Source organism: Bos indicus, chromosome 26, assembly GCF_029378745.1.
Source record: "Bos indicus isolate NIAB-ARS_2022 breed Sahiwal x Tharparkar chromosome 26, NIAB-ARS_B.indTharparkar_mat_pri_1.0, whole genome shotgun sequence".
NCBI lineage: Eukaryota > Metazoa > Chordata > Mammalia > Artiodactyla > Bovidae > Bos > Bos indicus.
This window is the reverse complement of record NC_091785.1, coordinates 48,793,604-48,820,838: the sequence shown is the minus strand read 5'-3', so window position 1 is coordinate 48,820,838 and position 27,235 is coordinate 48,793,604. Positions and strand designations below refer to the sequence as shown.

General features: G+C 50.7%; 1 protein-coding gene across 1 annotated transcript; it reads left to right on the top strand.

Annotated features, from left to right (window-relative positions):
* Positions 1-1,310: 1,310 nt before the first annotated feature.
* C26H10orf143 (chromosome 26 C10orf143 homolog) lies at positions 1,311-27,235 on the top strand. The gene is made up of 4 exons (XM_019953050.2): positions 1,311-1,475; positions 16,317-16,490; positions 16,582-16,644; positions 26,699-27,235. The coding sequence occupies exons 1-4, from the start codon at positions 1,407-1,409 to the stop codon at positions 26,726-26,728; spliced, it is 336 nt and encodes a 111-aa protein (XP_019808609.2). The 5' UTR covers positions 1,311-1,406; the 3' UTR covers positions 26,729-27,235.

Sequence of the window (27,235 nt, the reverse complement as noted above, 5' to 3'; positions counted from 1 at the left end):
CAATTTAAGTCTGAATTTGGCAATAAGGAGTTCATGATCCGTGCCACAGTAAGCTCCCGGTCTTTACAAGGTGATTAAGCTCTGGGCTTGTAATATACAGCATGGTGATTATAGTTAACACTGCTGTAGTGTGTATTTAAAAGATGCTTAAAAGTAGGTTCTAAACCATTTCACACCACACACACACACACACACACACACACTGTAACTGTGTGAGGTGTTGGATATGTTAACTGTACCTCATTCTAGTGATCATTTTGCAGTATATACATATATCAGATCATTGCATTGTACACAGTAAACTAACAGAACAGTAAAAGTCAGTTAGAGCTCAGTACATAGACTGTGGGGGACCTTGGGGGCACATCCCTCTTTAAACAGGGAAGAACATCTGTCCTAGAGACAGCCGTGCACCAACAGACCCATCAGCCCATCACTGTCAAAGGATTAGCTTATACCAACTTTAATGAAGCATAAAGGATCTCAGGCTCGACGCTTTGGTGCAGAACGTAGCGGGGGCTCCGCGGTGGGATGCACGGTCCAGCCTGGACATACTGGCGGACTCCTGCGCCTCGGCCCTCTGAGAAGAGGGAGGCGCAGCTAGGCCCAGGGCTCCGCGGGTGGGACGGCACAAGACCCGAATCCCACACCGCACGACGGCCGCGGGAAGCACGACCTCGCTTGCTCCTTCCGCACGGCCCGAGGGCCCCGGCAGCTCAGAGCTGCGGCTTCAGATAACCGAGGGTGTTCCCAGCGCCTCTGGACGAGAAGCCACCGTGCACCGGGCAATACCAGGCTGGAGAACACCACGCGCTGAAGCGTGGCTCCCGCCCGGAAGCGAGGCGGACTCCCAAGGACTACAACTCCCAGAGACGCCAGCGCTCCTCCGCTCTGACAGGTCCGCTGCGCCACCTATCAGCCAACCAGCGACAGCAGACGGGGCTCAGGGACCAATCACAAGAGGAGAGGCGGGCGCTCCTCCTGCCGATCGCAGGCCCGAAGTCGAATCGTGGCGAAACCCTAAACAGGTTCTCTGGAGCCCCAAGGCCGACACAGTGACCGGAGAAGAGACAGAATCAACGACCTAGGGCAGTGACGGTGACCGGCGAAATGACAGAATCAACGACCTAGGGGAGTGACAGTGACTAGAAAAGTAACAGAACCAACGACCTAGGGAGGAAATCCCCTCATCGCCTCAAACTTCTGGCTTCCGCTACTCCAGCCTGTCGCCGCGCCAGCCAGAGCTCGCGAGTTCCTGGCGGCGCCCCGCCCCCAGCACTTTATTGGCTCCCTTGGGGCACGTGCGCTAAGAGGGCGTGGCCTCGGCAGCCCGGGCTGGGCCGGGAGGGCGGCACCTGACCGCTATCGGCGGCTGGAAGGCCCGGCCGCCTGGGGCCTGGGGTCGCATGGACACCCTGGCGCTGGGCCGATGGCGACGGCGGAGGCCTGAGGATCTGCAGGTCCCGGGGGACGCGGTGAGTCCCCCGGGGCCCGGGCCTTGCGAAAGGGAAGACGGCAGCGCTGGGCAAACGCCCACCGGGTCTGGCGACTACTGGCGCCTGAAGCAGGAGGAGGCCGGGCCCAGGCGGGCTGCGCGCGCCCGCTTGGGCGGAGCGTAGTGGGCGCGGCCTGAGTGGGGCCGACCGCCTCTCAGGCCGCGCCTGCGCAGAGTTGCGGGCCCGGGCGGGCCGAGCGCACCCGCTTGGGCGGAGTGCAGTGGGCGGGGCCTGGATGAGGCGGCCCTCTCCTCAGACTGCGCCTGCGCAGAGATGCGGGCCAGGGCGGGCGGTGTGCGCCCGCTTGGGCGGGGCCTGGGTGGGTCGCCCCTCAGGATGCGCCTGCGCAGAGATGCAGACCCGGGCACCTTGGTGTCCTGGAAACCCAGGGCTGGTCACATGGTTCAGGGCTGCAGCGGAGGCCTCAGAGGTTCAGTGTCCAAAGTCAAGGGTCCTCCCGCCTTTGCGCGCAGCTGTTCCTGAGTCAAACCGCCACGTGCAGGCGCTGGGCTGGGTGTAGTATGGGTGCCAGGCCAGCCGACACTCCAGTCGTTTGCTGCGAAAGAGCAGGGTAAGAGGTGATGGGTAATGGGAGGGTCCCTAATCAAGCTCGGGGTGGGTGCATCGTCGAGACTATGCGAGGCTTGAAGGGAAAATTAGTGTGGGTAGGAAGTACGTAGGGAACCGACAGAAGCCCTGTGGGATTGGGATGAGGGCAGAGCCTCTGAGCTGCGCTCTTGTCCAACAACTCTGCCTGCGAATCGCCGGTTCTGATTTCGTCTTGTTTACTTCAGGGATCCCTCTAAGAGCAGCAGCCATGTGCCGCCATACCGAGCAACAGAATTATTTATATTCTTCTTCGACTCCTCCCGGCTCCATAAGCATGGCGTGTGCCTTCCCAGTTAGTACAGGCAACCTTTTTCTCCAGTGTTTTGCACAGCCTGTCAGGAGTGAGGCGCTTTCTCCCTTGAAGCCTCTTTCTTCGCTGCCCGCTGCCTGACCGTGAGCTAGTCTCACTTATGTTCTTGATGCAGCACCCCTCCACCTGGTGCCACCTCAGGGCATAGGCTAAGCTTCTGTAACAGGGAGACTTCACACCATCCCGGCTCAGACCTGAGGGGAGTTTGGTTCTGTGCATAGCAGTATGGAGGTGAGCCCAGGGCAGTGGAACAGTTCGGTCCAGTTCAGTCGCTCAGTCGTGTCCGACTGTTTGCGACCCCATGGACTGCAGCAGGCCAGGCCTCCCTGTCCATCACCAACTCCCAGAGTTTACTCAAACTCACATCCATCAAGTCGGTGATGCCATCCAACCATCTCATCCTCTGTCATCCCCTTCTCCTCATGCCTTCTAGTGGTACCCAGATCAAAGACATCCACGCACCCAGTCTCATTCTGTCCGTGGCTTCAGCAGCCCCCTGTCCTCCAGACACGTGTGTGTTCAACCTCTCAGCTGTATCTCGTTCTTTGCAACCCTGTGCATTGTGGCCCGCCAGGCTCCTCTGTCCATGGGATTTCCTGGGCAAGAATACTGGAGTAGGTTGCCTGCTTCAAGGGATCTTCCTGACCCAGGGATCGAACCCATGTCTCTTGTGTCTCCAGCATTGGCTGGTGGATTTTTTACCACTGAGCCACCTGGGAAGCCCCATCCTCCAGACGGTGGGAAGTAAATAGGAAAGTGACACGATCATCCTGACATTTAAAGGGCCACCCTTTCCCCAGAGCAGCTTTGTGGGAAATGAAGGGGATGGTGGTCAGAGGGGAGGCACAATATATAGATGGTGAGAGGTGTCAGAGGCTCAGCCTGAGGGGAGTGTAATGGCAGCACACACACGTGGCTGTGGGTTTTGGAGGAAGAGCCGGCAGGTCTTGCTGGTGAGTGGGTGTGGCAGGGAGTGTGAATGGGGGAGTCCAGGTGACCCCCAGGGTTGTGGCTCGAGCTCCTGGGTGTGCAGTGGTGCTGTCACCGCAGGAGGGGACATCTTGGAGACATTTAGCTGAGGTGTGGCAGATTCTGCCAGTCCTCCAGTGGCCACCATGTGGTTATCAGTTTCACAACAGCCTGTTGGGATGCCCATATGACCAACGAGGAAACTGAGGTACAGAGAGATGAATCAACTAGCAAGTGGTGGTTAGTTCAGTTCAGTTCAGTCGATCAGTCGTGTCCGACTCTTTGCGACCCCATGAATCCCAGCATGCCAGGCCTCCCTGTCCATCACCAACTCCCGGAATTCACTCAGGCTCACGTCCATCGAGTCAGTGATGCCATCCAGCCATCTCATCCTCTGTCGTCCCCTTCTCCTCCTGCCCCCAATCCCTCCCAGCATCAGAGTCTTTTCCAGTGAGTCAACTCTTCGCGTGAGGTGGCCAAAGTACTGGAGTTTCAGCTTCAGCATCATTCCCTCCAAAGAAATCCCAGGGCTGATCTTCAGAATGGACTGGTTGGATCTCCTTGCAGTCCAAGGGACTCTCAAGAGTCTTCTCCAACAACACAGTTCAAAAGCATCAATTCTTCATCGCTCAGCTTTCTTCCCAGTCGAACTCTCACATCCATACATGACCACAGGAAAAACCATAGCCTTGACTAGCTGGACCTTTGTTGGCAAAGTAATGTCTCTGCTTTTGAATATGCTATCTAGGTTGGTCATAACTTTCCTTCCAAGGAGTAAGCGTCTTTTAATTTCATGGCTGCAGTCACCATCTGCAGTGATTTTGGAGCCCCAAAAAATAAAGTCTGACAGTGTTTCCACTGTTTGCCCATCTATTTCCCATGAAGTGGTGGGACCGGATGCCATGATCTTCGTTTTCTGAATGTTGAGCTTTAAGCCGACTTTTTCACTCTCCACTTTCACTTTCATCAAGAGGCTTTTTAGTTCCTCTTCACTTTCTGCCATAAGGATGGTGTCATCTGCATATCTGAGGTTTTTGATATTTCCCCCGGCACTCTTGATTCCAGCTTGTGCTTCTTCCAGTCCAGCATTTCTCATGATGTACTCTGCATAGAAGTTAAATAAGCAGGGTGACAATGTACACCCTTGACGGACTCCTTTTCCTATTTGGAACCAGTCTGTTGTTCCATGTCCAGTTCTAACTGTTGCTTCCTGACCTGCATACAGATTTCTCAAGAGGCAGGTCAGGTGGTCTGGTATTCCCATCTCTTTCAGAATTTTCCACAGTTTATTGTGATCCACACAGTCAAAGGCTTTGGCATAGTCAATAAAGCAGAAATAGATGCTTTTCTGGAACTCTCTTGCTTTTTCCATGATCCAGCGGATGTTGGCAATTTGATCTCTGGTTCCTCTGCCTTTTCTAAGACCAGCTTGAACATCGCGAAGTTCACGGTTCACATACCGCTGAAGCCTGGCTTGGGGAATTGTGAGCATGGCGTCACTAGCGTGTGAGGTGAGTGCAGTTGTAACTACCGCAAGTGGTCGTAGGCCCTAACCCCACCAGCGCCCTCCAGAGCTTGTGTTCTTAACCACCGGGCTATACAGCTTCCTCCGGGGGCTTGTGGAACTACAACGTGAGACTTGAAAACGAAGTCCAAAGTTGGCCGTAAACTGATGAAAGGTATGATGCGCCGGACTGTCAGGGATGGGAGCCATAGGTCACTGTTGATCTGAGGAAACAGGAAAGGCTTAGTAGAGGAAACCTTGAGTGATCTTTCAGGTTGAAGTTGGTGGGATGAGGTGCCCAGGCTGAGGCTCCAGCACTTCCAGACTGTTACCAGACAGGATGAGGGCGTGCAGTGCTGGGGTGTGTCCTGTCTCCTGACCTGATAGAGTCCTCCTTTACGTTGCATTGTTTTTGCAACATTGTTTTTGTCCTAGTTTTTGATCTGACAATCTGGCTTGAGCTTCATAAAGTAGCCATGTTCTTCCCTCCATTTTCCACTCTCGTTCTCCGTCTCTCTCATACACACCTGTTCAGAGTTTGGTTACTCGGGAAGCATGAGTCCCTTCGTACCTCTGTGACAGCCCAGTGGCTCTGCACCCGGTGTGCTAAAGCCAGCAGAAGAGACCAGGAGCTGCGGCCACCAGGACCGTCTCTGGAATGAGGATTCTCATGAGCCAGGGCCAGGAGTCTCTCCTGTCCTCTGGGGAGTGTCCTGATGATGGTGAGGTCAGTGAATGTGGTGGCAGTTACATAGCAGTAGTGCTTATCCTTTCTGTTGCATAGACTTTTTACAAATTCTTTTTCTGAGCACCTACTGTGTACCAGCACTGTTCTAGGCTCTGGAAGAAGAGAAGTGAGGCCTTGCTTAGGTTGACCCTGTGACTGGGCATCCAGTGCCTGGCTCCTTGCAGTCCCTAACCACCACACTCACCGCACCTTTCAGAATAGAAATGTCAACCCAGACGCCCAAAAATTCATGTCTACGCCTCAGCATTCTATCTCCCTAAAGACTCTTTTTCCAAAAAAGCTCTGTAAAGAGTAGGCTCTCTGGGCAGAGTACTGGTTGCCCACAGAGTTACCATTTCCAGTGCACTTCAGTCTTTTGTATATTCTTATTTCCATCTGGTTTAATTTTTGGTTTTCTTCCTGAAGGAGTTACTTTAACATACATTCTCCGGTGGCTCAGATCTGCCTGCAATGCAGGAGACCTGAGTTTGATCTCTGTGTTGGGAAGTTCCCCTGGAGAAGAGAATGGCAACCCACTCCAGTATTCTCAAAGCTCAGGTTGTTACCACCGGCTGTAAGTCAGAAGTCCCCACCACCCCCTCCTTAGATCCAGTGACCTCTGGAGCCGCTCATAGAACTGCGGCAGCCCTCGACTCACCAGATGATGAATTATCTGTAAAGGGTATCGAAAGATGTGAGTCCACAGCCGTGGGAGGCACATGGAAGACGGGGTCCGGCCCAGAGGAGCTCTGTCCTCCTGGGGCCCGGCCACACGCCGCACCGGCTCCCGGTCCTGTCCTGAAAGCACGCGGAACCCCTCTTTCTTGGGTTGCACGGCGGCCTCTGTGATGCAGCTTCTGTCCCCTCCCCACTCCCCAGAAATTGGAGGGTGGCACTGAAAGTCCCAAGCAGCTCCTCTTGGTTCCTCAGGCAGCCAGTCCCCCCAACCCCCTCAGGTGCCTGCCAAAAGTCACTTCATTCGCGTGAGTAACAGGGCACCCATTCACCTTTATGGCTCTGAAGTGACCTCAGGAACCGAGGACTAGAGACTGCGTGTTGCGACAGAAAATACCCCCATTGTCCTGGTTGCTTAGAAATTCCAGGGGTTTGGGGACCTGCAGTCCAGAAACCTGATGTATCTTAAAAATACATTTTGGTCACCTGAATGACTGTATATATGTGTGTGTGTCTGTGTGTAATGTACGTATTTTTTATATACATATCAGTTCAGTTCAGTCACTCAGTCGTGTCCGACTCTTTGCGACCCCGTGAATTGCAGCACGCCAGGCCTCCCTGTCCATCACCAACTCCTGGAGTTCACTCAAACTCAAGTCCATTGAGTCAGTGATGCCATCCAGCCATCTCATCCTCTGTCGTCCCCTTCTCCTCCTGCCCCCAATCCCTCCCAGCATCAGAGTCTTTTCCAATGAGTCAGCTCTTCGCATGAGGTGGCCAAAGTACTGGAGTTTCAGCTTTAGCATCATTCCTTTCAAAGAACACCCAGGACCGATCTCCTTTAGAATGGGCTGGTTGGATCTCCTTGCAGTCCAAGGGACTCTCAAGAGTCTTCTCCAACACCACAGTTCAAAAGCATCAGTTCTTCGGCGCTCAGCTTTCTTCACAGTCCAACTCTCACATCCATACATGACCACTGGAAAAACCATAGTCTTGACTAGACATATATACCTATATAAATAAATAAGTATATATATAATAAATGGGAGTTTTGCAGATTTGTATCCTAGTGAAGTTCACTCTGGAAGTGCACAGATGAGTGGTTTTAGTGTAGTATGGAGTTGTGTAAACACCATCACAACCTGATTTCAGGACATTTTCATCACCCCAAAAGAAGCCTGGTCCCCGGTCCTGCTGCTCCCCCACCCCTGAGCAGCCACCAGTCCACTTTCTGTCTTCTGCTGACTGTCCTGTCCTGGCCATCTCATGTAAATGGAACCACACAATATTTGGTCTCTTGTGACTGGCTTCTTTCACTTAACGTAAGCGGTTCATCCATATTGAAATACATATCAGTATTTTATTTCTTCTTGTCGCTAAATATTGCATTGTATGAATAATGCCACGTTTTATTTAAGCATTTCTCCGTGGATGGGTGTTCGGGTTGCTTGCTCTTCAGGGATTTCTGAGGAAGGCTGCTGTGAACATCCAGGTACAGGCTTTCCGTGTGGACGTGTGTTTTCATCTCCCTTGGGCAGGTGTTTCGCTGTGGAATTGCAGAGTTATTAGGTAACTCTGTGCTTAGCATTTTGAGGAATCACCAAACTGCTCTGCAAAACAGCTGCCCTATTTGAATTCCCACCAGCAGCAAATGGGGGTTCTGTTTTCTCCACGTCCTTGCCAACACTTTTTTGGATTATAACCATTCCAGTGGATGGGACATGGTATCCCGTTGTGGTTTTGATTTGCATTTTTGTAATGACTAATGATGTTGAACATCTTTTCATGTACTTACTGACCATATGTATATCTTTGTCAGCAGAATTCCTATTCATATCCTTTGCCTGTTTAAAAAATTGTGCCATCTTGTTGAGTTGAAAGACTTCTTCATATATTCTGGAGACAAGTCCATTAGCGTGCATACAGTAAGCAGTTTTGGATATTGACGAAATCCAGTTTATGAATTTGTTTCTTTTATGAGTCATGCTTTTGGTGTCGTATCTAAAAAATCTTTGCCAAGCTCAAGATCACAGAGATTTTGTCTTATGTTCTCCTCTAAAAATTTAATGTTCTCTGCTCTTACATTTAGCTCTCTGATCCATCCCAAGTTCATCTCTGTGTGGTTAGGGCCCTGAATTCCTCTTTCTGCATGTGGATAGAGTTACGCCAGCACCACTTCTTATGAAGGCTCTTCTTTCTCCGTTGCGTTGTCTCAGCAGCCTTGTCAAAAGTTAGTTCACGGTAAACGGAAGGGTTTATCCTGGACTCTCGTTTCTGTTCCATTGGTCTCTGTGTGTGTCCTGTGCCGTTACTGCACTATCTTGATTACTGTAGCTTTATGTTAAGCTTTGATATATTTTTCATGCATTTTTCAGTTTTTAGTGCTTCTTTAATACATGTCTCAGTCTTGTCTCCCCAGTTTGACTTAACGCACGCTGAGCCCCAGGTCTGGCATTTCCAGTCATTGGACTTCAGGCAAGTTAGCTGGGGTTGGTGGACTTCACCTTCTTCACGTGCAGAATAGAAGTAAAATGCCCTGCTTTGGCAGCACAGGGCTCTACTTTGCTACTGAAATAACAAATATAGAAACACTCCATGCTGTAGTTTTTTTTTAATCATTGCAAGGACAGTTACTAGGTCCCACCTGTGGTAAATAGATTTTTTTATAATTTAGGTTTATACTGTCCTTGTAAATCATGCATGCAAAATTAGTGCTCAGTCTAGAGTGTGTGTTTATGTCTTTTCATTTTCATTGGAAGTCAAAGAGTGGTTTTTCTTCGCTCTCCTCCACCACCTTCCTCTGGGGAGCCAGCTTTCATGGAGTCACAGTGGTGCCCACGGCTTACCTCGCTTGTCTCCTCATCGGTTGCTTTCTCTTTCCTGAGCAGGACTTGGTCTGGGGTGTGGACGCAGGTCCATGCCCGGGACGGGGAGGAGTCTCCTGGAAAGGGCAGCTGATGATGCACAGCGTCCCGACATTATGGTCCCTGTGGCTGAAGTCCCAGGGCACCTGGCCACACGGGGTTGAGAGTAGGCACCCTTGCTTCTGCTGGTTTCTGTGGTTCGGTCTGTGCTGCAGAAAGCAACACCCCCAAGAGCGCAAGGTCATTTCCAAGCGACTGTCCCCGAGGGGGGATCTCTGCACGCTTTCTTTCTCGGCAACAGTCTGCAGGCCTCTTCAATCCTGCTCTTCAGCCCTAGCGGTTCTGTCTCAGAGCTGGTGGATGTCCGTGTCAGCTGCTCCAGCCAAAGTGAACTTTCTTTACTGTGACAGAGATTAAACTAGACTAGAATACCTCACTCAGCAACTTTCTGATAACTGGGACTCAGTCAGCATCACACATTTATGATGCAAGTGATCTTTAGAATAAATTCCACTGGTCAATAAAAATCCTTAAAATACCTTCAAATGAAAGATGAGATTATTGTGCGTGTATGTGTGTAGTTGGAGAGTTACCTTTAATTGCATTACCAACTCTGACAATTTACATTGGTATTCTAACTTAGAGTATATGTGCTTAACATATATTAGCGTATATATTACAAGTGCTTGACTTAAGGCTTTTCAAGAACCTGCCACTTCCTTGCTGTGCCGACTGAAGAGAATTCACAGGGTGTTTCTGTCAAAGCACTCAAGGAAGTTGGCCTCTTCTTTCTTTACCCTCCACGTTCTGTTTGTGTGCAAAGTCGGGAAACGGGTTTCCAGAGGGGGGTCCTGTCAAGGGTCTTCTCTTACTCAGCTGTGTTTCTTTTTCAGCTCTTCTCTGGCGAGATTGCTGCTTGATAGATCTTCTGTAGGTATTAAGTAACGGGGTCTTTGTGTTTATTCAGGATTTGAATTTTGTTTACACGGCGCCAGAGCCATTTGTTGTTGTTTGGTCATGTCTGACTCTTTGCGACCCCATGGACTGCAGCACGCCAGGCTTCCCTGTCGTTCACCATCTCCCAGAGTTTGCTCAAACTCATGTCCATAGGGTTGATGATACCATCCAACCATCTCATCCTCTGTCGTTTCCTTCTCCTCCTGTCCCCAGTCTTTCCCAGTATCAGGGTCTTTTCCATTGAGTTGCCTCTTCGCATCAGGTGGCCAAAGTATTGGAGCTTCAGCTTCAGCATCAGTCCTTCCAATGAATATTCAGGGTTGATTTCCTTTAGGATTAACTGGTTTGATCTCCTTGCAGGTCCAAGGAACTCTCAAGAGTCTTCTCCAGCACCACAGTTCGAAAGCATCAATTTTTCGGTGCTCAGCCTTCTTTATGGTCCAACTCTTGCATCCTTGCATGACTACTGGAAAAACCATAGCTTTGACGGTGGATGTTTGTCGGCAGAGTGATATCTATGCTTTTTAATACGCTGTCTAAATAGCTTTTCTTCCAAGGAGCAAGCATCTTTTAATTTCATGGCTGCAGTCACTGTCTGCGGCCAGATGGTAAATCTTCACGTGCCTTGATGAAGGCTGACTGAAGCGTCTCTAGAAGGGAGTGGGGGAGAGCGAGGCATGTAACACACGCGTCCTGGACTTCAGTGCCTCTCAGCCCCAGTTTTCCCGTGGTCCAGGCCAGTCCATGGTAATTGGAATATTTGCCGAGTAAATATGTGAGTCAGTGTCACATATAGCCAGCTTTCACTAATCCCTGTTTAAAGCAGAAAACATGAATGACTTCATCCCCTCGGCCAGCGGAGGGCCCCATGTTCCCTGGAGGAGCCCAGCCCTCAATGACTGACTGGTCAGTGTGGCTCCCCATCCCCCACCACGTGGGGACCCAGCCCCCGCCACCGGAGCCTCTTGAGGAGTGTCCACTGTGGGTGGCCACAGGTCTGCTGACCCGCTGTGCCAGGTGTTGTTTGACCCCACAAAGAAGTTAGAATCCGTCTAACTCATCAAGAAACATGGAGTGTGAGACCTTCTCTAGAAGCACACTTCCTGCCCGTCCACGCCCCTCTGCCCTCCTGTTTGGCAAGCGATGTTCCTCAGAAAGGAGCACGGGGCTGTGATGTGACCGCAGGAGAGTCACATCCTGCGTGTGGATGACGCGGGGCACAGCCAGTATCCCCACTTCTCTTTGCCCGATTTTTTCTGGCCGCACTGCGTGGCATGCACGATCTTTATTCCCCGACCCAAGATGGAACTCAGGCCCCCTGCGGTGGTCGCACAGGGGCTTACTCACTGGGCCACCAGGCAAGTCCCGCCCAGATAGTTGGGAGTTGGCAGGACACCCCTTTACACAGCATGCCCCTTTCTGCAATGTGAAGGCTGAGCAGATCCTGAGTAACCGGAGGTCGTGGTCCTTGGTCTTTTCTTCCTCAACCCTTCCATCCGACTCAGGCGGAACGCAGAAGGCGGCACCATTTCCCATTACGAAGGCGATTCGTGTGGTGATGGCGGTATTTGGCAGTGCTTTGATACTGGAAAATAGCAAGGAAATCAGATTGGACCTGGAAACAACGTCAGGGTTACGTAGCAGAGCCTGGCGTTAAACTTAAACCAGAAGGACCCTCAGTGGTCCCTAGGAACGGGCTGTGCGTCCTCTAGGGGAGACAGACGTAAGCTGGGGGGTGCCGGCCTCGTGTGGACCCAGGTGGCAGGTTGCTGGGGCCCCTCAGCCGGAGTTTTTCCCTGCGGACTTGGGACCACGTCGTGGAGGTAGCGGGGAGCTCTGCTCTCCTCCGCGGTGGTGACAGCGTGTTGGGGGTATTTTACATGGTTCATTTCAGGAGGAATAATGACGATTTAGAAACTCTAGGACATGGTGTCTAGAAGAGGAAGATTCTGGAAAGCCTCTCGGATATGGGAGAGTGAAAGAGAGCAGGAATGCTTGGTCGGAGAGAAGCAGCCTCAGAGGTATCCAAGAACCATCTTCACACGTGGGAAGGACTTTTGTCTTACACACGTCAGTCTTTATGTCACTTGGGAGGGAAAAATTAAGATTGTGGAAAGGTGACTTGGCTTATATCCACATTCTAGATGTGTGGTATACACTAAAGCAGGTGCAGGAGGTTTTTTATCTTCATTTTTAAAACTTCATTTCCAAGTAGTTTTAGACTTACAGAAAGGTTGGGGAAAAGCAACTGTAATATAGAGAATTCACGTGAACAACGTACGTGGGCACAGTACGATTGGCAGGCGGCCAGGCTCGCCTCGTCCCCGGCCGTCGCCCGGCCTCCAGCCATACTCCAGCCTCGCCTGATGTCCCGCTCGCACCCTTTTCCTGTCCTGGATCTCTTCCAGGACCCCACGCTGCGCCGAGTCCTCACCCCTCCAGTCACCGACGCGTCCCTCCAGGACCCAACACTGCGCCGAGTCCTCACTCCTCTAGTCACTGACCTGTCCTTCCAGGACCCCACACTGCGCTGAGTCTGCTCACCCCTCCAGTCACCGACGCGTCCCTCCAGGACCCCACACTGTGCCGAGTCCTCACCCCTCTAGTCACCAACATGTCCTTCCAGGACCCCCCCACACTGCGCGGAGTCTGCTCACCCCTCCAGTCACCATGTCCTCCCAGGACCCCACACTGCGCCGAGTCCTCACCCCTCCAGTCACCGATGCGTCCTTCCAGGACCCCACACTGCCCTGAGTCCTCACCCCTCTAGTCACTGACTCGTCCCTCCAGGACTCCACACTGTGCTGAGTCCTCACCCCTCTAGCCACTGACACGTCCTTGGTTTCCTGACCCTGGCACGTCTACGGAGCAGCGGTCAGCTATCTGGCAGAAGACTCTCCGTCCATGTGGGTTGTCCAGCATCTTCTGTGATGAGGTTAAGACCTCGTCCTTTCTGGCACGAGTATCGCGAGGTGATGTTATGCTTTCTTCGTGCATCTTATGGGGACTGTGATGCCGAGATGTCTCAGTACCGTGATGCTGACCTTGTCTCTGGATGAAGATGGTTTCATACCCTGTAAAGTTACCAGTCTTTTCTTTATAATGAATAAATACCTTGGGGGAGATATGTTGAAACTGCACTTAAATTATATTTAATTTATAAATTAAATTATAACTATTATAATTATTTATTATAATTAATAAATACCTTGGGGGAGATACGTTGAAACATGAAAATATTTGTTGAAACTATATGTAAAACAGTTTTATGTATAAAACTGAAACTTTGTAAATTAATAAATACCTTGGGGGAGAAAGCATATTTCTTCTTAAGCCTTTGCCTTCTGAGTTAGCATCTATTAGTAAATCTTGCCTAAAATACATTTCACTGTGTGTTTACTTCATGATGATTTTGTCTTTCCCTCATTCATTTAACACTTACTAATCTTTTTCCTGGTGCCCTTTGATACACGACTGTCACTGTACAGTATTGACCTGTACTACAGAATTTTTCCACTTTCCCTCTCCCTTCATCTCTCGTGCTTTAGTGGAATTACTTCCACCATGTTAGAGGACATAACGTTTGCACATTTGTCTGTCAGCCTAATTCCACCTTTATTTTAAATTTAGTCTGAGATGTACATCTTAGTACCTTCAGATGCTTACGAAAAATCCTTACCCTGGAATTTCCCCAGTCATCACTGGTTAGTTAGATGAAGCTTACCCTCACATAGAATCCTCTGGAAGGGCTCACGGCTGTAGTGGTCTCTAAATTCACCTATGTTGAAATGCTATTTCTGTAACCTTGACATTTGAAGGACAGCGTGTAGATTTTACATTCTTGGTCTGTGTTTTCTCTCACTGAGTTTGAAAAGCGTGTTTCTCCATCGTCTCACTCACGTGTTGCCTTGGAAAGCCTGATGCCGTTCCAGTTCCTTTTCACCCTCATGGACCTGCGCGCCCAGGGGCTTTGAGGATTTCGTCTTCATCTTTGAAGTCTCCTGGTTTTATTAGGACGTCTCCGTGTTGCTCATTCCGGGTTAATTTTCCCAGGCGCCGTGTGAGCCTCCATTTTGAGCTTCAGTCAGTCTCCTCTTTCCACGAAGCTTTCTCGGGCTACAGTTTTCAGCCTTAGCTTTGCTGTTACTTTGCTTTCCTCTTTGCGGAACTCTGACTCAGCGAACATTTCTTGCTGCTTTTTCTTCCCTTCCTGCTGCTGCCCTTTTTTAGCCCCCCTGTTTTCTTTATGCCGTTCTCCTTCTCTTGACTGTGCTCCTGCCCTTCTTTGGTGTCCTCTGTTAGTTTTCACTTGAAGTTATCCCCTTCAGTGCACTTTATAGTTTATACCTCGTTTCCCTCCACTGCTTTCCCGAATCATCCAAGTCTCTCTTGGCTTCTCCCCATTTTTGTCCTTTCTGTTTTTACATCGCTAATTCAAGGTGGTTTTTCATATCCTCACATGTTTTTTTGAGTGTGTAATTATGTTTTTAAGAGTATTACAATCTCCTTTTGACTCATGTCTTTTTCAGGAGGAGTTTTTGTGTTTTGGGGTATTTTTTACAGATTGCCGTTAGGCACCTCCGCTGTGGGTGTGGCTGAGCGCAGGTGGAGCAGGCGTCTGCTGGTGGACGGGGTGGCGGTGAGCCCCCTGGTATGATGGGCACCCTCACTTGCCAGACCCCAAACTTGCCCTCTCTCTCTTTCTCCTCGCCACCACCCAGCCCCAGGGGCACTGGCCCGCCCCTTTGCCCATGCCCCTCCCAGGAGCTGAATTCGGAGGAGAACCTCTGTAAGTGCTCTGTCCATTTTCACTGTGCAGACTTTGGAGCCCCTGCCCGCCTCTGGGCTCTGGGGGCTCGGGCTCCTCCTCGCTGCGCATCCGGGCGCCTTTCCCTCGCTGGTGACCCTGTCCTGTCCCGCTCACAGCATCTCCTCCTGCCCTTCTCAGGGCAGGGCCACGTTGGAGGTGTGGGCTGGAGCGGAGGGGACCTGCGCTGGGATCCTGGCTTTTCTGTCCCCCTGGCCATATTCTCCAATGTCTGCATTCTCCGATTCAGGTTGTGCCCGGGTGTGGTTCTGCAGCAGTGACTGTGACCTTTCTGGACTTCCTTATGTTTGGGAAGGACTGTGGCGCTGGGTGATGGGGGACTGGCTGCCCTGCCCTTGTCTCAGCCTCCCGGAGCCTGCACTGTATTTACCCCAGGGCATATTCTCTGGTTTGGGGGCTCAGAGGTCAGCATTTACCATTTTCCTCCTCAGGTATCTATCTTAAGACATGTTAGTTAGGGAGGAGTAAAACTAGCACTCGACACCAGGTTTCTATATTAGATAAATCCATGAAATAAAAAGCCCATTTAGAAAATAATGAATATAATGGAATGGATCGTGAACAGATTTGGTGCAAATCATGACGATGGTTTGCCGGTGACTGAGGAGGGTGTGGGACCACCCGTGAACCAGGGGTGTTTCCTGACTCTGGCGGGCACCGCCCAGCAGCGGGGACCCAGGACAGGGTGGACCTTCTGTCCCCTACAGAGGCCTCCTACCCATCTGCTCTGTGTCGCGGAACACATCCTTACCCCGCGGAGCACAGACTGGGAACGTGGAGAGTCAGCCATTTCCTTCAGCTTTGGAAGGCTGCTTCTGTAATTCGTCTTTAGTTCACGGGAATGCCAACGTCACATGCCTTTCCTGCAGGTTATCCCTTATGGGCTGTGTGTGCAGCTTGTGAAATAAATAAAACCACCCCACTCCTCAGTGTCAGGAAGACAAAGAATTATCCACATGGGATTATTCATATCGTATTAAGGAAGCACATAGCTTGATATTGTGTTAAGAAAGTACCTACCTGGCAAAAGTATCGAAGCGCATGACTAGATTCTTGAACAAAAATTTATAGGTTTTGTACATTCTCGATATTGATAAACCAGTCACAACAGTTTATTATAAGAATTTTGACCAAAATTGCTTCAAATGATTATTTTAAACTTGTAAAGCTAAGTAAATATCAGACTGTGCTGGAAGTAATGAGGTTAAGTGATGGTGGTTATTCCTGGAAGATAAAGTTGGAAGTTGTCTCTCCCAACATCCTGTAAACTTTCTGAGCTCCTCGGGGGTCTGTGTTTGCAGCGAGGTTCTCAGAGGCAGATTCAGTCAGAGCGCCGTGTGCTTTCCGAGGCCATCTAAAGTGAGACTGTCGTTGCAGAAGCGGGTGTGCAGGAGGCTGGACGCCGCGGTGCCCGAGCGGGACTGCCCCCAGCTGAGGGTGCGCATCCCAGTGTCCGGGGGCAGCGAGGAGCCCGAGTGCCTGGATGCCCAGCGCAGAGGCCGCCTGCTGTCACCATGGCCCGACAGCGGCCAGGGCCGACCAGGCGTGGGGGTAGGTTCCTGCTCCCACCAGACCAGCCTTTACCTGCTCAGTGTGAATCACCGCTGCCCTGGCTCATCCGTGGCTGTGATTTGTTGAACAGGGTCCTCTGGATGGCGGAAGGATCCGGGCCCAGCCTTGCCCGAGGTGCATCGCAGGAGAGTCTGTAAGTGCATTCCCCTGCTCGCTGTGACGTGAAAGACCTGTCCTTAAATCCTGGATCCGTAGGACAAGGGTGGTAGAAACGGCCGTTTCGTTCCTAAGGAAGAGGGGTGTAAATTGAAAGGTACAGGTTGGTTTTCTGAGCATTCTACTCGGCTGCAAACTGATGTTCTTCCAGCTTCAGACTGAGACTACAAATTGAATATACATTTTAAATTCTTTCTAAAAACAGGGTTTAGAGAAGGGAACAGGTCCTGGAAATGGTTAAAATAGAGCTAATTTGCGGACATCTTAGAGAAATGTCCTTAACTCATTTACTTACCCAAATGGGAATCGGTGTTGCTTTTTCTTTCCCCTCCTTAAGCTTTTCTTTCCTATTTGCATACACTTCACATAAACCCAAAATTTCAGAAGGATAAACAGCATTCACACCATTAATTCAAAGGAATGGGACGTCTTAGTGTCGCCAGAGTCAGATTCTCAGTCCCCTGTGCTGGGCAGAAGATCAGGAAGTGTACGATGCTGCTGTTCAGTTGCTAAGTCGTGTCTGACTCTGCGACCCTGTGAACCCCGAGCACGCCAAGCTTTCCTGTCCTTCACATTAGCATCATGATACCTTTGTTCCTAAATTTGGGCTTGTTCTAATAATAAGAGCTTTGAAACCTCTACAATTCTTTTTTTTTTTTTTAATTTTAAGCTTGCAGTCTTCATATTGCAATAAAATAGAATTGTGTTTAATTTCCACATAGAAACCAGGAGCGTGTGTGTGTGTGTGTGTGTGTGTGAGTGAGTGTTTTCAGGATTTCCCCCTAAAGATCTTTAGAGGAAACTCTGTGCTGCTTTTGATCAGCAAACATTTGAGTCAGTAAATTGCAGAGTTTTCATGTGGTGCATTGTGGGTGACTGTTTTGTAGGGGAGGCAGTGATTTTGTTTTAAACAAAGGCCAGCCAACATGGAGCCTTTGAAGTCCTTAGATAAGTACGAAGACCAAGGCCAGGTAGACCCGCCCATGGAGATGTGCCTTCCTGCTTTCGTACTCCATCCTCAGGAAAATTTCCGCAGGTCCTGTTGCATTTCGTGGTGTGGAGGTGGTGGTGGTTTAGTTGCTAAGTCATGTCTGACTCTTGAGACCCTGTGGGCTGTAGCCCACCAGGCTTCTTTGTCCATGGGCTTCTCCAGGCAAGAAGACTGGAGTGGGTTGCCAGGCCCTCCTTCAGGGGAATCTTCCCGACCCAGGGATCGAACCCAGGTCTCCTACATTGCAGGTGATTCTTCAACGACTGAGCCACCAATAATCCTGAATAATGTTAAAACTAAGATCCAGCAACGTAAACTGTATTTCGGTTGATTCATGTAACTGCCAAACGTGCCCTGGATTGTGATAATTAATATTATGACCCCACTATGGGTAGAGTGCATTATGCTGGTGACTAACTCCAAACCTTCCTCGTTCTCGTCACATTTCCATGGAATGTGTCTTTCAAATCCCCCATCTGTTGGGCAAACAGTTGGAACGTAATACGGATTCTTAATGCTCCAAGAGGTTGTCTTCTGGCATGAACAGCTTAAAGGAAAAAAAAATTTGGCTCAAGCAGCTGATTGGATCATTTAAGCTAATGTTCTGTTTGAACAACAGCACCTATTTGATTAGGGTTTTCCTTCCCTTGTGATTCCCCAAGCTTGCCTCTGTATGTTTCCTAGGAGATGAATCTGTGCGTGGAAAACCTATATTGATATGTAAATATATAATTTTTCTCTCTAATGCTCGATATTCTTTTCATCTAAATTTTCAGAAAGTGACTTTAAAAAATCAGTTTCCCTTTATTTGTAGTTATTCTCAATAAAATTTCACCCAGGCTTGGGTGATTTAATATTTACACCCACTATTTCTAAAAGTCTTATGTAAATAAAGATTGAAATGTGAATTTGAAAAGTCACACCTCTTGATATTTGAACAGACTATAGCTGCATATATCTTCTTTTTCTAATAATATGGCTAGTTTCTCTCTTAAGCTTTTAAAATAATAAGACACTATTTTTGTATTCCAGAACATCAAGAGGCTCAGTGTTAAATAAAAAGCAAATAGTATTTTTAGAAATGCAAGATCCCAGGGAGAAGCGCTTAACAGTAAATCACCAATGGGCAGCAATTCCAAATTTCAGAAGACTTCATTAAACGAGGGGTTCCGCTCACGGGTGCGCCCTACTCACACGGAAGCCTGCCTGTCCAGGCCCGCCGTTCCCGTGGCTGATGCCGCTGGTGAGCTTGGCTCAGAGAGCAGCAGGGGTCACGCTGGGGGTTGTGTGGGAGCCCTGTGTGTGCGTGCTCAGTCGCGTCGGACTTCGTGACCCCAGCGAGTGTAGCCCACCGGGCTCCCCTGTCCATGGAATTCTCCAGGCAGAAATACTGGAGTGGGTTGCCATTTCCTTCTCTGGGGGTCTTCCCGACCCGGAGATTGCACCCACGTGTCCTGCATTGGCAGGCAGATTCTTCACCATGGCGCCCCTGAGAACCCCACGGGGAGTCGCTGACAGGAAGCTTGCTTTGGTTTCTCGGTGAGCTGGACGCTTTTCCCTGAGAACCTCCTCGGGTCCCCCTTCTCTGCTGTGTTTCTGACCGCAGCAGGTATCAGCTGACCCAGTTGGTTCTGCTCAGAATTCTCACGTGGCCGTCTCAGCTCACCGCCTGGGCCTGTTGTCTTTCTCCCACGAAGCTTTTCCTGATTGTTATTGTGAGTCCTTGCAAGGACTTTTCCTGTAGACCTTCTCCAACTCACTCCCCAGGCTGACACACGAACCTCCCATTTGGCCCGTTGCAGCTCACTGATGATGTCTTAGGGTGATCAGTGTTCAGGTTCAGCTCCTAGTACACGTTATTATTAAGAAGCAGCTCCTCGTCACCCCGCTCATGGTACTGACAGCTGGGGTGAGGCCATCCCTGATTCTTGGGACGTGGTGTTATGTCATTCAGGGTGTCCGCTCTGCCGCCCGGTGGGTGGCCCTCTGCTGTGCACCATCCAGACTACAGGGTCAGGGCGCTGGTCTCCACCTGCAGGAGGCTCCTTTCCTTCCTTGAGTGCTCCCAAGGCTGGGCCTGCCATGCAGCCTACTTCCTTCCTTGCTCAGCTCAGCAGTCTTGGCCCGGGGGCTCATGGTAGCCAAGTGTGCCATGAAATCATGCTCTTCTTAGAAATTCTTCCCATTAAATGCATCCTCGTGAGGCTGTGAGAGGTCTGCAGGATAACCACATGAAAATGCTTGGAAGGGGCATTATCAGGCTGGAAGCCACAGGAAGAACGGGTTCAGGATGCTGGCCAAGGGGGAGTGCTGCCTCGTCAGCACCCCTTTTTCTGAGTGGCACCTGCCGCTGGTGTGCTGCAGCTCCTCAGGGAGGGGCCACTCCCAGACTTCATGGGTCAGCGTGGCAGTCACCCTCGGCGCCGTTCCCTCCTCTCGTCTCCCGAGACCCCAGGCAGCCTCCCCGCCCCTCCTTCCAGGGTCCCAGCTCCTGAGGACTTGGCCCCCTCGCTCCCAGCTCTTTCTGGGTGGCAGCCCTCGGGCTCTGCGGTCACCCCATCTCTTCCCTTTATCCTCCCAGCTGCCCCCAGGCTGGGAGGGGGGCCCCTCCTGGGGGAACACGTGCCTCCCTGCCCCCGTGGATCCTCTTTTCTTCCGTCATCTGTGACGCTGAAGCCCACATTCCTCACCTGAGTCTCTGTTCTGACTGGACCCCACCTGGGCTAACCAGCTAAGGAGTGGACAGATCTTCCTGAGAACAGAAAGCCTGCAGTCTTTAACTAGGCCTGGGGTCTTGGTCGCCCAGCAAGCTCAGCATCTGGGAGCCGGTCCCCTCTGCTGGAGTTTATCTCAGGTTCTGACTTGATGGACGTGAGTCTGAGTGAACTCCGGGAGTTAGTGATGGACAGGGAGGCCTGGCGTGCTGCGATTCATGGGGTTGCAAAGAGTCGGACACGACTGAGCGACTGATCTGATCTGATTGAGTTTTTACCCAAGCCGATAGTGAGTTACTACGTGAGAGCCAACATGCAAAATGATGTTTTTGGTTTTGGGGACCCCGCTGCTCCCAATCCCCAACAAATTGGTTTGGCTAACAGCCTGTTCATTAGTGTTGAGGGCAAAAACTAGGGGAGCATCTCAGTGAGCTTCTACGTTATTCCCTTTTTGACACTGAAACCCATTTCCTGACAACGGGCCAAGTCCTCAGGAGCTGGGACCCTGGAAGGAGGGGCGGGGAGGCTGCCTGGGGTCGGGGGAGACGAGGGGAGGGAACGGCGCCAAGGGTGACTGCCCCGCTGACCCGTGAAGTCTGGGGGTGGCCCCTCCCTGAGGAGCTGCAGCACACCAGCGGGAGGTGCCACTCAGAAAAAGGGGTGCTGACGAGGGCTGGGAGAAGAGAGGTGGGCGATGCGGGGACAGAAGTGGAGGGCGGGGGGCGGGAGGGGTGGTCCCGGGGAGGGGTCCCCAGCCTACCGTTGGGGGCGGAGGGAGGTGCCCCAGGATGGTCATTCTGATTCCAGATGGATGCCTGTTTCCCCTGTACTACATCTTATCTCCAAACAGGTGACCTTTAAAGTATTTGCTCTATTTTATTTACCTGTCTGTCTCATTAGCAACTGCTCCCTGCATCCGCAGCATCTATAAATACTGCCCTGACCCAGGGGTGGGGGAGAAGCCGGTGCAGACAGGAGTCTCTGTCCCCCTGCCTGTGGTGATGGGGGCAGTGCCACCTGGCTTGGGGGTCAGGCCCAGAGCCAGGGCCGGGGTGGGCACGGCAGACTCTGACGTGGATTAACACAGATGCGTGTGCAGCAGGTCACTCTCTCTGTTTCAGCAGCAGCTAGATCTAATCAGCCCTTTATCCATACGTCCTGAGAGAAGACAACAGTCACAGAGGGATCACCGGGAATTTCACTGATCATTCCTTAGGAAACAGAGTGCCCAGTGCACTTCCCCGAGGTTCAGCAGGGACCCCAGCGGTCAGCGGTCAGGTTGCTGATAAGGAACGCGGTCCACGGGGCCGGGTGACCGGCCCGCCCCACGCTGTGGTCAGTGGGGAGGCCGGGCCCTGAGCCCGCAGTGTAGGCCTCCTGTGCCCGCTGTCCCGGCTGGTCTGTGGCCCCGTCACTTCTGCACCGGGCACGGCGGCGGCCCGCTCTGATGCGCTCAGACAGCTGTGAGGCCGCAGGGCTTCGTGGACGTCCTTCCCAGAACCGTGAGGGCTTTGTGGCCAAGACAGGGCTGAGTCCTCCAGACGGTGGGAGAGGCAGTGGGCCAAGGAGGAGTCTGGCTGTGTTGGTGTAGTCAAATAGAGGAGTTTGCATAGACTTGCCGACAGAATCTTCCGATAGAATCTCTGACAATAAATGTTTCCTCTGAATATGGATGCCAGAAAATTAGTTAAAAAAAAATTTTTTTTTTACTGTGTTGTTGAGATCATTTCAGGTTCTGAAGGAGTAGAGAGCCTTCAGGTGACTAAAGAACCAAACTAAAACTTTTTTCTCTGGGGATAAAATGTTATACTATGAGGAGACAGTGAAACGGATTTTCACAGAAAAGCTAATATTTTTTTTTAAATGGAGTTTAGATTTCCTGCAAGCGTGTGGGACTAAATTAATGTATGCTACAGATAAGGACATTAAGTACGTTGTTAATCATGTCATAAATGAAGAGAGAAGCAGGACAGCAGATGCAGACGTGCTCTCCTGAGGCTTTGTCAGGACTTGGCTTTTCTGGGTTTGGTCCTACAGTCGGCCCGCAGAGATGTGTGCAGAACGCTTGGGCGCTGTTTGCTTAGCAGAAAGCCAGAAACCACATCCACACCTGTCAGGAGAAGAGATAAGTGGCTCAGTCGCTCAGTCCTGTCTGACTCTGTGACCCCATGGACTGCAGCCCGCCAGGCTCCTCTGTCCATGGAATTCTCCAGGCAAGAATACTGAAGTGGGTTGCCATTTCCTTCTCCAGGGGATCTTCCCCACCCAGGGATCAAACCTGGGTCTCCTGCACTGCAGGCAGATGCTTTACCAACTGAGCCAACGTAAGTGGATTGGCATGTATTTATTCAGTAAATATACACTTCAGTGAGAATGGATGACATTTCACCTGTGGCATTTTATCTCATAAGCCACGTGATGGTTCGTGTATATTTGTTACATTGCTGTCTATACTTTTTTGTATTCCTGAAAAGGCCTGGTGAGTCTTGGACCTGATGTATCTGCATGTCTGATGTATCATGGTGAAAGAGGATTCTGGAGAGCTGCTGGAGAGAAACCACTGATGGCCATGAGGGAACAGTGCTTTGAGTGGCAGCAGACCACCCGTTAGTCACAGACGCCAAGGACCTTGGAATAATGCTCTGCGATGCTAAGGGGACTGTCCCGTGTGAATACGTGTCTGTAACATGCTCAGAGCTGGGAGACCAGTGCAGTGGGAATTCCCTTGCCCTCACGGTAATTCAGTTGCCAGAACTAACTCCAGAAGAGAGAATCCCAATGGAATAATTTGGGAAAGTTCTCAAAAGCTACCATCCCAGATGGTTTTATAGTTTAAAAGAAATTCTACATAAAGGAACATACAGATGACTTGCTTTAGAAAAAGAACTACATTATTTGATCAAAGGAGGAAAAAAAGAAACAAATCAAACTGTCATCTTAATAGAGGCAGCAACTGCTCAGTTACTCCAAATCCCACTCAAGATAAAACCATAAATAGAGGGCTTATCCTGGTGATGTTGAAAGGTCTCTGCACTTAGGGGGAGTGTTTCTTTGGATGAAGAGAGAAGCAGATTTGTTTGCCATCACCACTTCTGCTTAGTAGGGTTTCTAACTCAGACAGTTAAACAAGGAAGAAGAAACAATGGTTATAAGAATTAGAAGGGGAAGAAAACTAAATTGTTATTTCCTGACATCATCTACATAGAAAATCCAAGCAAATCTGCAGATAAACTATTAAAACTAATATTCAGCAAGATTGTTGACCATAAGATGAGCTTGCAAAAATAGGATGGAGGAGGAGATAGAGAAATTGTGCTCTTTATCCAGTGGAATATTAGCCATAAAAGAGGGAGATGCTGCCATTTCCAGCAACGTGGATGGCATCTGGGGGCGTTGTCCTAAATGAAATGAGTCAGACAGAGAAAGACAGATTCTGTCTTATACATGGAATCTTCAAAACAAAAAAAGGCTCACAGATTGGTGGTTGCCAGCGACAGTGCGTGAGGGGTGGGAGCAATTGGTGAAGGGAGTCAAAAGGTAAAAATGAAAACAGCAACAAGAATCTGTTTTAAAAGCGGCGGCAGCAGCGGGTAAGTGGGCCCTTTAAGCCCCTCAGACTCGTTGCAGAGCAGGGTCCTCAGACCTCTTAAGGGTCAGCATCTCTGCTGAGGAGCCAGGCCGTCCCTCCCTTCCAGCCCACGGTGGTGAGTTTGAGATAACACGAATTTATGCACAAGAACAGCCTGAGTGGATTTTGGAGAGTGTCCTCCGGGCCTGCCTTGGAAGTCCAGGAAAGTTGTGTGTACAATTTTTTTTTAGTTTTAAACTCAAGGCTTTTCCTGGAATATACATGCATGTTTATACCCTATTTTTAGAGTTGCCTGTTTGTCCACAGCTCCTCTGTGAAGCTCTTGATCCTTGCGTGTCTGGGGCAGGAGTGTTGCCCATCACAGCACTGTGGCAGGGGGGCCCACCCCTCAGAATCCCGGGCCTGGGCTCGTGCTTTCCTCTTCCCTCCCAGCCTGAGCCCCTGACTCAGCCTCCGAGGAGCAGAGACGGTCATGGGGTGTCCCCTTGCTCCAGCCCACCTCCCCCTGACTCCCGTGCCACCCACGTGTCCTTCCCCTGGTCGAGATGCATCGCTTCCCAGGCTTGATCCCTTTGGACATACTTGGTAGGAGACTGAGAACAGCGTGCTGGCTGCTGTTCTGAGCTGCTCGCCAGAAGCTGCTGCTGGGCACCGATAAGTCCTAAGCCTTGTCCCCACCATCCACTTCCGCCCCAGAAGGCTGTCTGTGGACTGGGCTGGGACGGGCTCCAGCGCCTGGGAGGGTCAGGACCGTCCGGCGCGGAGGCAGAACCTGCCCTCAGGGTTCCAGTCTTCTCTTTCCCTGGTGTGTGCTCTGCACGCCTCCAGCTGCTGCAGACTTACACTGACCAGCAAGCCTTCGTAACAAGGTGGAAGGCGAGGTTCAAATAGAGAATCGTGGACTCTGTTGGAGCTCCATGCTGGGATCCGGTGCAGTGAGGGAAAGCTGGCCCCTGGCCCACCCTGTTCCCAGCCCAGGCCCTGTCTTGACTGACAGGAGGCCTTAGGCACACAGACGGGTCCTTTCCCATCCGCATTCCACTCCCACCTCCCAGCAGTGGACCTTTCAGCCTGCAGCAAGTGTGTCAGAGAGGGTCTCTGATCTTAGGAGAGGACACCTGGTGGGGAGGCTCTCCCAGCCAGGGGACAGGCTCCGGAGGGGACGGGACCTGGAGGGTGGGGCGGGGGGCGTCCATGGAGAGGTGCAGCCAGAGGAGGTCCTTCAGAAGCTGCGACCCAAGGCAGAGAGAGTGCTGTTGAAATGAGACAGGTTCAGTGGAGGGGGGACTCATAGGTGGTAATTAGGGGAAAAATGCCATTTTCATGGATTCTTGTGGACTTGAGTTACCATCTAAGGTCCTTTAGTTTTAACCTGAAAGAGCCTCATCAGTATTTCTTGTAGGGTAGGTCTGCTAACGACAGGTTTTTTGTTTTTGTTTATCTGGGAGTGTCTTAATTTCTCATTTTTGAAGGATAGTTTTGTTGGATACAAAATCCTTGGTTGACCTTCAGCACTCTGAATTGGGCTGAGAAATCAGCTGTCAATCTTGTTGAGGATCCCTTCAGCTTGATGTGGCATTTCTTTGTTCCCACTTTCAAGACTCCTTGGGTTTTGACAGTGTTACTCTAAAGTACCTAGGTGTCTTTTTGGACCTTACTCTCTTTTGATCCCAGTGTTAGAAACAAAACAAAACTCTCTTCAATAAAAAAAAAAAAACACTCTTCTCTTGCTTGGTGGAAAAATACTGAAACTGTTTTATCAGAAGTGTCGTATTTCCCACCATTGCGTTAATATCTTCTCAAGCCTGCTCAGCCAGGCAGTGGACATACGGCTTGCCAACAGTGAGACTGACGTCTAAGGCACAGCTGTCCTCTTCCTTCGTGACTTTATCAGATCGGGCTCAGTGCCCAGACCCTCCATCGGACGTGGCTCCAGTGGCTGGTCCCCACCAGTGGCCGCCTCAGAGTCTGGGGACACGAGACCTCACTTCTGCATCAGGGACAGGGGTCTAAGCTTGGAGAGGGACATCGGCAAACTGGGCCCTGGGGAGAAAAGCCTGAGGATTTGGAAAATGCGGTCGTGTCAGGGGATGGAGACTGGGTGAGAGGTTTGAGTGAGTGGTTCCTGCGGGTTCTTTTGTGGAGGAGAGTCTAGGTTTGGTCCTCTCTTTGATGTGTCCGTGTGTCTGGTTGTCCCGTGTCCTGTTTGTTCTGCCTCCAGTGTGTCTCCAGACAAACCCCGTCCAGGCAGGGTGGGGTGGGGTGGGCTGGCTCAACGAGACATCTCAGCACTTCTGCGTGAAGGTGGGGAGGCAGGAGTCTGCTCCAGGGGCAGGGAGGCCAGGCCCGAGTGGGATCCTCGCGAAGCTGGGTTACCTCCCGCCCCGGGCCCCCTGCGAGGAGCCTGCTGCAGTGCACTTGTGCTGAATCCATATTCAGTATTCAGATGTCATTAGAAAAAAACTATGGATTTATAAATGATTCTTTCATTCTCTTTTTTCCCCTCTCATAGAACTGTAGGAGAGAAGAGAAGTAACATTTATCGAGAACATTCTATGTGCCAAGCACTGTAGGAAGCACTTTAAATATCTTAATTATGGTATTTTATATATGTTCTGTAAATACGTGCTTAGCTCAGAGTGTGTGTCAGCTCAGCCGATTGAAAGGCAGAGCTCAGTGTTGTGAACCTGAAGCCAAGGTAGGTTCCTTCCCACGACACCCTGTTTTCTCGTTGTAGGGACACTTTAACCACACGGAGGACCGGTAGAGGACCGCGCCGGGAGAGGAAGGGCGCAGTCATGGTTTCGAGCCCTCGTGCAGTGGCAGATGTGCTCCCCTGGCTGGACCTGGCACCCCCTGTCCCCACAGCAGCCGCCATGCTCCCGGCGGGAGGTCCCGCCTCCTCACTCCAGAGCCAGAGAGCCTGCAGACCTCGCTCCTCCCGCAGCTGCCTTCCCAGCGCAGCCTGCTGGGGAAGGTCATGGCTTTATTTGAGAGTTGAAAGTATCCGGCATCAAACGTCGTGTGCGGTTTGAGAGTCCACGTCCAAATGGAAAGCCCAGCTCCGTACTTCTCTGTTGTTTTGAGGGTGTATCCAGAGCTGCTTATGTGCTCTTTTTTAAATTAAAAGTCTTATTTTTATATTGAAAATGCTCTGTAATTTTACACTGAATTTTCCTAAATGTTAGCATCCAATCTGTTCTGTGTGATTTCCCCAACTGAAGTTACCAGGTGCAGGGCCACTTTTATATTAAAATGGGAGTTTCTCATCTTC